The 12,281-nt window shown below is 41.7% G+C and overlaps 1 protein-coding gene across 2 annotated transcripts in view; it reads left to right on the plus strand.

The window, feature by feature from the left end:
* uvssa (UV-stimulated scaffold protein A) overlaps positions 1–12,281 on the plus strand; it is a 104,004-nt gene that overhangs the window by 58,171 nt on the left and 33,552 nt on the right. For both annotated transcript variants that reach the window (XM_080200372.1, XM_080200463.1), the window contains exon 11: positions 6,476–6,662. In XM_080200372.1, the coding sequence (XP_080056498.1) occupies positions 6,476–6,662 (187 nt within the window). The remainder of the gene's footprint in view (positions 1–6,475; positions 6,663–12,281) is intronic.

Below are 12,281 nucleotides of genomic sequence, written 5' to 3' on the forward strand. Positions count from 1 at the left end.
TTGCCAGTCCATGGTCGAATGAGGAGAAAGGGATTCTGAGTCCTGAACTGAAAATAGATTATAACAGCAAGAATTGAGATACAGTTCAGATTTTGCATACAGTTTTGGGTGGGCAATTATTGAAATTTTTGGCATCTTGAAAAAAGTTTCAGTAGGGTACAGCAGGATGATATAAAGTTGAAATGATAGACTATGTTTTGAATAGCACATTTAATGGGAAGCTTCAGTGGCAGGCATTTGTGATGTAGTTGTGCAATGTTGGGAGACAGGTACTGGGGGCAGTGGCCGGCCGGATAAGTGTCACGTTTGGGTAAACCTTGTCTGCATGATGTCACAATGGCAAGGTATGGAAATCTGGTGAGGGAGGTCTTTAATTATATTTAAATTTATTGAAATATATGGCAGTCAGGATCTGGGCATGCACCTGAACACATCACTGGTGAGGGTCAGCGGAAATAGCGATCTTGCTGGCAAGATTCGTGATTTCCAGGTTTTGCCGGATCTTGAGTCCTGGCCAGCAATCTTGCAGGTGGAGATTGCGAGTTCAAGGTCCTGCCCCAAGCTTCGGCTAATAAAGGAAAGGATTCCATCTGCCGCCTTAATCACCTTATCAACCTGCCCTGCTACTAAGAAGGATCTGTGGACATTCACTCCGAGGTCTTGGACTTCCTCTACACCACTTCATATCCTCCCATTTATTGTGTATTCCTCTCTCTTTGATCTCATGTGCATCACCTCACACTTCTCCAGGTTGAATTCTATTTGCCACTTTTCTCTCCACCTGTCCAGTCCATTGATATTTTTCTGTAGTCCACAGGGATCCTCTGTCAACCGTGTAGCCAATTTTTGTGTTGTCCGCAAACACCTTGGTAATTCCCCTGACATTTATATCCAAATCATTAATGTATACCACAGAAAGCGAGGGACCTCATTTGCTTTCTGTGGAATTCAAGTCTATATTTGGACTCAGGTTGTAATGAGGATTGTAGCTGAGTGGCCCTGGCAGAATTCAAACTGAGCATCAGTGAGCAGGTTATTGGTGAGTAAGTGCTGCTTGATAGCACTGTTGACAACTCCTTCCATCACTTTGCTGAAGATTAGAAATAAGCTGAACGGGTGGTAATTAGCTAGATTGAATTTGTCTTTCTTTTCATGGACAGAACATACCTGGGCAATTTTCTGCATTGTTGCGTAAATGCCAGTGTTGTAGCTGTTGGTTGGAAGTGTGGTCGTTGCTGAAACGGGCCTTCGTTGCCACAGTTGGGATGTTGCCAGCTTCTGTAGTCTTTGCTATCATCAATGCACTCAAACCGGTTACATTATGCGTATTACTGAGTAGTGAAAGATTCATCCATCTTACCTTTGTATTTATTGAGATGAGGATATCAGTGCTGAGAAATGAAACAGTTTTTCATTTTGTCTATCTGATCTCAACCTAAAGTGTTCCCAGATCAAGTGCACACAAAATAGAATAATGATTCCCGAATAAAAAAACAGAAAATGTTGGGAATATTCAGCAGATCAGGCAGCACCTGTGGCAAGAGAAACTAATACTGTTTCAGGTTGATGACTCTTTTTTTTTCATCAGAAGGCACCTTTTGAATTTGATATCCAGTTGTCATGCAGGTGAATGGCCACCGAGTGCCTCAAAAAATGACACCCTAGTATCCTCCAGAAAACAATTGAGAAAAAGGTCAATCGATGGAAGGCTGTATCTAAGTACCCAAGGATAGTGAATGGCCTTGCAAACAAAAAGTGGAGACATTAACCTAATGAGAATAGAAAACTGGCAGGTTAGAAAGTTTCACAGGGTGCTATTGATTGCACTTTATAAGCATGGAGCCATCGTGATCAGGCAGCATGGAATTAGAAGCAATGTGATTTGCCTAGGGTAAGAAATTTGATGTGATACATCATTCCACAAATTTCTACATTTGTCAAATGTATCATTGTTTAAAAAAAGCTTTGAGGCAAAATAAATTATGTGACCAAATGACACTTTACAAAGATAGAACTCTTTGAGAACATAGTAAACTGATCAATGCCAATTTACATGGAATTTGTAGGCTATACCTATTGAAGCGTTATGCATTGTTTATTTTATATATCTTTTAATGTTATTTAAAACAAAACAGCATGAATTGAGTGCAAATACAGTCATGACCTAATAGCCATTACAGAGGCATGGCTGCAGGATGGCATTGGGGTTTGAATTCTAAAGGGTTTGTGACTGTTAGGAAGGATAGAAAGTTAGGAAATATTCGCATAATAAAGATGGATGATCTAAATCTTGGAAATCAGGATACAGAAGTGGTTTGGGAATGAGGTGAAGAATGATAAGTCACTTAGAAACTACAGAATCCCTCCAGTGCAGAAGGAGGCCATTTGGCCCAATGAGTCTGCAAAAATTAGAAAATAGTAAATGTAGCTATTCAGTAAAGGATGGAGACAAAAAAACAGGAAACTATAAGCTATAGTTTAACATCTTTCATAGGGAAAATATTAGAAGTTATTATGAAGACATTAAAGCAGGGCATTTAGATCAATTCAAAGCATTCTGGCAGAGTCACCATGGCTTTGTGAAAGGGAAATCATCTTTGAATAACTTATTGGCGATCTTTTAAGTTGTAACATATGTTGTGAATAAAGGGAAATGGTAGGTTTTCAGAAGACATTTCATAAGGTACAATATTGACCAGTAGAAGAGTAGGAATGTTTTACAGGACATTGGTGAAGCCACATCTTGAGTACTGTGTACAGTATTGGTCTCTTTATGTAAGGAAAGATGTAAATACATTGGAAGCAGTTCAGAGAAGGTTTACTAAATTAATACTTGTAAAGAATGGGTTGATGAGCACCTGCTCAAGGGACTGAATGGCCCACTCATTATTCATGTGTTTGTATTGGTTTTCAGAATTATTGTAAGGAACTAGTGCTGAGGCTCAGAGGAAAAGTGCAGGACCAGGTAGTCAGAGCTATCAGTATGAGTCTCCCCCTTTTTCAAAAGTAACAGAGGTAATGTGGGAGAGATTCTCATTTTCTATCTACCCAGTTGGAAACCCGACGTCCTGAACTGTTACAGCCGTAATTATAGCTGGCGTGTTATCTTCAGCAAAACATTACATTTAAATGGAAAGGAAAATGTTAAAATTAAAATAACAACTTAAAAAGAAAGGCTGGAGATTTAGTCACTGTGACACTGCAGGCTGTTGCTTACTGATAGCAGCCAGAGAAAATTGCTGCATCACTGTGTAGTCTGTCTACTTGCTGTTTTGAGTGTAACATTTTCCATTGCCAAGTGAAGGAAACATTTGATTTGTGGCAGTAGTGGATCTGCCACTGGGCACATGATCTGTGCTTTGCCTGAAGGAAAATTGGGAGAAGGAAGTTTTCGAAGCATCTTCTCTTAAGTGTGTCTGATTGTGGTTATTAGCCCTTAAAACTACTGAAACACTTATAGCTGATGCTCCTGTGACATCGAGATAGCTCTTCGTGAGCCCACAAGGTAACCTGATACAAATTCTAACAACTCCAACTTGTCCTTTCCCTCGAGGAAAATTCACACTGAGCCATGTCCTTATCTTATGCTTCTCTGCTTTAGCTGGATACTGGTCAAGTGCATTTTTTAAAAAATATCTGAAAACTCGTGATTAAGTCCAAATTCAGGTTTTAAATTTAAACATCGCCAATTACAGAGGTATGAGGTGTGAGTTTATTGAAGTAGATTCAGAAATTAGATTAAAATATATAACAGTAGAAACGCAATGGCAAATATTTAAAGAAACAATTCATAATTGTCAACAAATATACATTCCTTTAAAACGCCATGGAAAAGTGGTTCAACCTTGGGGAAGATTGTCAAGGATTGTATTTGGTTAAACAAGACTTTTACAATGTCCTTAAAAGATGAGTAAATCTGAGGATTGTAAAATCAGGCATGATCAAAGATGATAAAGAAGGGGGAAATACAATGTCAGAGTTAGAAATATAAAAACAAACTAAGGGTTTTTTTACCAATGTGTACAGAGGAAGAGATTAGCAAAGGTAAATGCCCATCCCTTAGAGGTAAGGACAGAGAAATTATAATGGGCAATAAAAAAATGACAGGGTTGTTAAACAAGTATTCAATGTCTATCTTGCACTAGATGACCTAAAAATAGAAATAGACAATACACCCTGGTTTCCCCTGATCCATCCTATTGATTGCACCCTCAAAAAGCATTTAATTGGTGTGTTAAACACCATTCCCTTGCAAAAAACCTATGCTGACTCTGCCAAATGAAATTGTGACTTACCACACCTTTAATAACAGATTCAAGGAGAGATAGGAAATAAGGAAATGGTTAGATAGGTATTTGTTACCTGCCTTAACATTAGAAGATACAAGTAACTGACTTGAAATTAGAATTCCTATGGTGCAGAAGGCAGCCATTTGGCCCATCTAGTCTGCATCGACTCTCCGAAGGAGCCCATAGCATCCCACAAATAGTTGTAAATCAGTAATTGAAAGGAAGGGAGGTAGGAGGGAGGACTCTCTGAAAGAGCACCCCACCCAGTACCTACCTCTGTAACCTCGCACATTTATCACACTTCTTGGGACACTAAGGGATAATTTAACATGGCCAATCCACCTAACATGCACATATTTGGATTATGGGAGGAAACCAGAGCACCCGGAGGAAACCCACGCAGACATGGGGAGATTGTGCAAACTCCATACTGATAGTCACCCAAGGTTGGAATCGAACCTGGGTCCCTGGTATTGTGAGGCAGCAGCGCTGTGCCAGCTGTAAGTTGTGGACAACCAAGAGTCTAATGAGGGTGAGGAACTTAAGGAAATTAATTTTTCCAGCAGCTTTCAATATTAATGAGATTAGCAGCCAACAAATTGGCTTATAGGCCTGGGTTTTGCTGAGGTGGTGAATGGGATTTGACCTTCCCGTATTCACTAGATCTTAGAGCTGATCCCTGTGAATGAGAGGGTGGCAAATGTAACTCAGATGTCCTGACAAGGAGGAAAAGAGAAAGAGAAGGCTACAGGTCAGTTAGCCAGACCTCTGATTACTAAAACCCATGCAGAATAAAACTAAAATTGGAGTTAGTGCATCATGAGACTGTGGGCAGAATCCCATGTTGCTATCATACAGCAATGGTTAATTTTCATTCTGCGGTCCGATTTGCATTTTATTTACTTTTCATTGTTTTAAGGATTTCCATAATCATCTATAATTTTTGAATATTTCTGTGGACATAATGTGCATGTCTACTTTTGAATAGAATGCAGCAATTTCCCCAGAGTAGAGGAGTCCAAGACTAGAGGGTATAGGTTTAAACTGAGAGGGGAGAGATTTAAGAGAGACCTGAGGCCAACTTTTTCACACACGATGTTGCGTATATGGAATGAGCTGCCAGAGGAGGTAGTAGAGGTGGGTACAGTTACAACATTTAAAAGACATTTGGACAGATACTTTGATTTGATTTATTATTGTCACGTATTATCATTCAGTGAAAAGTAGTGTTCTTTGCACGCTATAGAGACAAAGCATACCGTTCATAGAGAAGGAAGGAAAGAGTGCAGAATGTAGTATTACAGTCATAGCTAGGGTGTAAAGAAAGATAACTTAATGCAAGGTCGATCCATTCAAATGTCTGGTGGCAGCAGGGAAGAAGCTGTTCTTGGGTTGGTTGGTATGTGATCTTTTGTATCTTTTTCCGGATGGAAGAAGGTGGAAATGCATAGATAGGAAAAGTTTTGAGGAATATGGACCAAACGCAGGCAAATGGGACCAGTTCAGTTTAGGAAACCTGGTCGGCATGGACAAGTTGGGCCAAAGGACCTGTTTCTGAGATTTATATCTCTTCGACTCCAAAACGGAGCCTTTTTAATGGCCATATATAATTATAGACACCAGAGGGCATTCTACCCTTTGGTTTTGTCAGACCCAGGAAGCACTGAAACATTTACCATCATCCAGTGCTAGATCAGTGGACAACAGAGTAAATATTTACTTAGATTTAGAATTGTATTCGGCACTTCAGATTTTTCTCACTTATATAAATCCTGTATAAGTGAGTTAGTTAAATGAAAAAAGGTTAACATCTTGGGTGAGACATTTCATCAGAGCTTTTACCAAGTAATCTATTTATTAATGTGCCTCTATTATCTATGAAGTACTTTTGAAGTGTCACCTGGCACATTTGCCTATGCCTGTGGCATCTGAACAGCAGAGCACTGATGGCACTGTTTGGAGGCACATTATCAGTCCTGTAACTCGCTGGCAGGAGTCGACAGCCGGCTGCTCTGACACAATGCTTTAATATGCTAGTCTTTCACCCATGCCACCGAATTGCTGCTTCCAACACTAATATTTAATGTAAAATATTGTGGTATGTTTGACAAATTAATATAAGGCAGGATTGCATACTTCTAGGTGGACTTCATTTTTAATGCAAGTATCTTTTTAATATGTCCTAGAATCGACACTCCACATCGATTCTGGGCATCCAACGATGAAATGAAAGATGAGTCGGAGAATGATGAGTTGGCAGCCAAACTGCAAACCAGATACATCACCTTTGCAGGGAAGTTTGAACCCGTAAACCACAAATGCCGAGCACCAATGCCCAATGGAGGATTTTGTGAACGCCAGGATCGGTTCAAGGTCTGTAATGAAGCCACGCACTTAAGAGCGTTGTTTTCTCATTCCCACATTAGAATGGAAACGTGATAAGCAGTGGGTCAGTGAATATCGATGGTGCCCATGTGAAAGTTTAACTGTGGGCCTTGTTATCATCAAGCAAAGCCACAACATTGACATACTGAATGTAGCCTTACGTTCCAAACTATCTCATTAATTAACTTGTTTCAAAATTAAATTGAACAATGAAGGAAAAAAAAACTAAAACCCATCGCTAAGGGGCTTCAATGCCACAGCCTGTTCTACAGCTACATTAATGGGGAACAGGGTTAAATTTGTGTAAGATCAAATTTGTTTAGAAGGCCAAGTGTGTACAAAGCAAACAAAAATGATCACAGGCCAGATTTGGATTGCACTGCTTATTTATGCAGACTTCACTTCATTGAGGGTCATAGAGGTTTACAGCATGGAAACAGGCATTTCGGCCCAACTTGTCCATGGCATCCCTTTTTTTTAAACCACTAAGCTACTGGCTCCTAATTGTCCATGTTTGGACTATATCCCTCTATATCTATCCTCCCCATGTAACTGTCTAAATGCTTTTTAAAAGACAAAATTGTACCCGCCTCTACTACAAGCTCTGGCAGCTTGTTCCAGACTTGGGTGAGTGCATTGAAGCCCAAGAACATGTGTCATTACAAACCACAGACAAGGCATTTAGAAGAATCCAGATTAAAGCTGATGAATATAGAATGAGCGTCAGGCGATTAGCAGGGTAAATACTTTGAGTTACGAGGATATGGCCTGGGTGGGAGTATTGTCAGTACAGGCTCAATGGGCCGAATGACTCCTTCTGCATTGTAGGGATTCTATGAGAAGAAATCTTTTTATTATGATCTCTGTGTTTTGCTATCAGCAATGAAGATGTCACCAGAGCCTTGCTAATTAAAATATATAACTTGCTGTACTTGGGACAAAACCATTAACCTGTGCTTGAGATACTGAACAACGTATCTTTAAGGGTGCAAATGGCAATCATCTCTCAGTTTGCATGGAAGTGAGACCAAAGTTCTCTTTGTCTCAGAAAAATTTCAGTGCATGGTTAATTGACTGAAATTACTCAGTTCTGGTCGCCTCATTCCAGGAAGGATGTGGAAACCATTGAAAGGGTGCAGAGGAGATTTACAAGGATGTTGCCTGGATGGGTGGCATGCCTTATGAGGATAGGTTGAGGGAGCTTGGTCTTTTCTCCTTGGAGAGACGAAGGATGAGAGGTGATCTGATAGAGGTATATAAGATGTTGAGAGGTATAGATAGGGTGGATTCTCGGAGGCTTTTTCCCACAGCTGAAATGGCTGCCACAACAGAACGCAGGTTTAGGGTGCTGGGGAGTAGGTACAGAGGAGATGTCAGAGGTAAGTTTTTCACTCAGGGTGGTGAGTGAGTGGAATCGGCTGCCTTCGGTGGTGGTAGAGGCGAACTTGCTGGGGTCTTTTAAGAGACTTCTGGATGAGTACATGGGATTTAATGGGATTGAGGGTTGCAGATAGGGTAGGTAGGGATATGATCAGCACAACTTGTGGGCCGAAGGGCCTGTTTGTGCTGTAGTTTTTCTATGTTTCTATGTAAATTTCAGTACTTTGAAAGCCTAGCACAGAACTGTTTATATGAGCAATCAATGTATGAGGATCTTTTACCAAAAAGCCATGTTAAAATGATAGAGGTTTATAGCATGAAAACAGGCCCTTCGGCAAAGTTTACTTATTAGTCACAAGCAAGCTTGCATTAACACTGCAATGAAGTTACTGTGAAAATCCCCAGTCATCACACTCCAGTGCCAGTTCGGATACACTGAAGGAGAATTTAGCATGGCAGATGTACCTAACCATGTCTTGCAGACTGTGGGAAGAAATCAGAGGACCTGGAGGAAACCCTCGCAGACACAAAGAATATGCAGACTCTGAAAAGATAGTAACCCAAGCTGGGAATCGAACCTAGGTCTCTGGTGCTGTGAGGCAGCAGTGGCAACCACTGTGCCATCCACAAACCCATGCCACTCCCAAATCCATGCGACCCAGTTTTCACCATTAGGCTGGTCCCAATTGTCTGTGTTTGGCCCATATCCCTCTATACCAATCTTACTTACGTAACTGCCTAAATGCTTTTTAAAAGACAAAATGTTACCAACCTGTACTACTACCTCTGACAGCTTGTTCCAGACACACACCACCCTCTGTGTGAAAAAGTGCCCCTCTGGATACTTCTGTATCTCTGTCTTAATGGGTTAGTCACACACTCAACCCAGTATCTAACCAAAATGGAGTGAATAAAATGGGTAACTCTGCTGCAACCTCGTGATTCTCTCTGTCTAGTTCTGGACTGTTGCAACAAACCCTCAAGAAGAGACTTCTTCATTTTTTGTTTCAGGGTAAAAAAATACAAAAGTCCATTTTTATCCTCTTGAGGTTACTACTAGATCAGAATCCTAGGGGTAAGAGGAGAAAATATAATCTATTAGAAAGTGGGGTTACCTACCTTGTCATCTTTGTTTTCTGGTAAATTGAATTTTACTTACTGGATCAGAGAGTGTTAGACATGTGAGGCAATGGGGAGGTCACATTTACTGTGTCCTCTTTTTGGTGCTCTAATATAGAAAAGGTAATAAAGTTATAAAGATCTTACAGAACATATAAATCTGTCAGGATGGCCCCAAGCTTGGAAAACCACAGCTGTGAGGAGAGTTTTGACTTACTAGGAATATTAAAATACTGTTGCTCGAGAGTCAGAACCTTCAGGCTCTGGTATTCCTTCCCTAAACCTCTCTGACTCCCTACTTCTCTTTCTTCCTGTACGATGCTCCTTAAAATCTGTCTGTTTCACCAAGCTTTTGGCCACCTGCCTGCACGTTGCCTTTTGTGGCTTGGGTGTCTAATTTTCCTTCTGTAATGTTTCTGTGAAGTACCTTGGAATCCATTAAGTGGACTACTATATGATTATAAGTTGTTTCCTTTTATGCATTCATCGGGATGAGGGTGTTGCTGGCTTCATCAAATTGATCAAGGGGACAGGGAGAGATAGTATGTGGGATGATGATCCTGACACCTTCCTGCATCCCCTGACCAAGTCTGGGCATAGAGGCTTGTAGGCAGCTCAATTGAGCTCTTAAGTGGCCTCTGTTGAGTGGCCTTCTGGGGGTGGGGGAATGGGAGGTATTCCCCCATTCAAAGACACAGTACATGATCAAAGAACCAACATTGGAAATTAGGGGCCTGCAAGAATCCCGTTCCCACGCCCTTGCTGTTGGATCCCTTCCATCTTCCCTCCCAAAGCCTCTCTCTAGATGCCCCATCACTGGGAACCCAATCCCTCTCCAGCTGATCCTCTGGGTTGGCCGCAGTGCAGTACTGGCTTGATAGGGACAGGTACATGACCAACAGTAGGAAGTGCGGCGACTAATCACCCTGGGGAAATTGGAAGCCCAGGGGTAAGATTTTAATTACCAATTACAAAATTGTTACTGTGCAGGAGGAGATGGAGTTGGGGGTAGGGTGTTAGCGTGGATAGAGGATTGGTTGTCAAATAGGAGGCAGAGAGTGGGGGTCAACCGGTGCTATTCGGATTGGCGGATGGTGACTAGTGGAGTGCCCCAGGGGTCGGTGCTGGGGCCTCAGCTTTTTACCATTTATATAGATGATCTGGAGGAGGGAACCGAGTGTAGGGTGTCGAAATTTGCTGATGACACCAAGATTGGGGGAACGGCAAATTGTGTGGAGGGTGTGGAGAATCTGCAGAAGGATCTAGATAGGCTGGGCGAATGGGCCAGGAAATGGCAAATGGAATTTAATGTTGGCAAGTGTGAGGTGGTCCACTTTGGTAGGAAGAATGGTAGGAAGGACTATTACTTACGGGGCGAAAAACTGCAGCAGGCGGCGGTGCAGAGGGACCTCGGGGTCCTTGTGCATGAGTCGCAAAAACCCAGCTTGCAGGTGCAGCATGTGGTCAGGAAGGCGAATGGGATGCTGGCCTTCATAGCGAGGGGGATTGAATATAAAAGTAGGGAGGTCTTGCTGCAGCTGTATAGGGCATTGGTGAGGCCGCAGCTGGAGTACTGTGTGCAGTTTTGGGCGCTGCACCTGCGCAAAGATATTTTGGCCTTGGAGGGAGTGCAGAGGAGGTTTACTAGGCTGATACCGGAGTTGAGGGGGTTGAGCTATGAGGAGAGGTTGAATAAACTAGGCTTGTACTCGTTAGAGTTTAGAAGAATGAGGGGAGATCTCATTGAGACGTATAAGATGATGAATGGGATGGATAGGATAGAGGTGGAGAGACTCTTCCCGCTCAAAAAAGACCGTAGGACTAGGGGGCACAGCCTCAAGATAAAGGGGGGGTGGTTTAGAACGGAGTTGAGGAGGAACTTCTTCACTCAAAGGGTGGTGAATCTCTGGAATTCTCTGCCCGTTGAAGTGGTGGAGGCTGCCTCACTAAATATTTTTAAGACGCGGGTTGATGGGTTTTTGATAAGAGAGGGGATTAAGGGTTATGGGGAGAGGGCGGGAAGGTGGAACTGAGCCGCGACAGATCAGCCATGATCTTATTGAATGGCGGGGCAGGCTCGAAGGGCTAGATGGCCTACTCCTCCTATTTCTTATGTTCTTATGTTCTTATATTGCCGATTGTGTCTATACTGGCTTTCTGAATTAACAACTCCCATTAGCGTCATTCTCCTGCCTTCTCTGGGTAATGCTGCACATTCCTCCTTTTCAGATGGGAAAAGTTGAGTTCCCTTGCGAATGCTTTGATTGAACCTGCCTCACCACACTCTTGACCGGTGCATTCTAGACTTTAACTATTGGCTGCTAGAATTTTTTTTCCCCCATCTTGCTGTTGCTTCTTTTGTCAGTTACTTTAAATCCATGCCCTCTGCGAGGGAATATTTTCAACTGTATTTCACCAGGCTCCTGGAGATTGGGTCGGGTGGATGATCCGCCTAATTTCATAAGGTGGATGAATTGATAGCGCAAATAGAAATAAATGACAATGATATGATAGCTATTGCAGAGAGGTGTTTACAAAATGATACTCTGGAAGAAAGGAAAAGGAGATGGGGTAGCTCTGTTAATGAAGCATGCGATCAGTAAGGTGGTGAGAAATGATCCTGGTTTGGAGAATCAAAACTTAGAATCAATTAGGATGGTGATAAGAAGTAGCAAAGGAAAGAAGTCACTAGTAGGATTGGTTTATATACCCCATGACTGTAGCTAAACCATAGAATAGAGTATAAATCAGGCAATAATGGGAGAAGAGGGTATTGTAAGAAAGCTACAGCAAACACTATGGGATATTTTATATAGATTATTTGGATATATCTTCATTTAGATTAGATGAATCAAATTGGCAAAGACAGCCCTGAAGATGAGTTCATAAAGTGCACGTGATGCAGTTTCTTAAAATAACATGTTCTGGAACCAACCAGGAATCAGACTGTTTTAGACCTGGTAATGTGACACGGTTAATTAATAACCACCTCTAGTATTCTCTAGGTAAGAGCGATCATACCATGATTGAATTTCACATTGAGTTTACACATGAAAATTTGGCTCTGAAACTAGTGCCTTAAACATAAATAAAGATAATTGCAACGTT

The sequence above is a fragment of the Carcharhinus amblyrhynchos genome, chromosome 1 (assembly GCF_965287045.1).
Source record: "Carcharhinus amblyrhynchos chromosome 1, sCarAmb.v2.hapA, whole genome shotgun sequence".
Taxonomy (NCBI): Eukaryota; Metazoa; Chordata; class Chondrichthyes; order Carcharhiniformes; family Carcharhinidae; genus Carcharhinus; species Carcharhinus amblyrhynchos.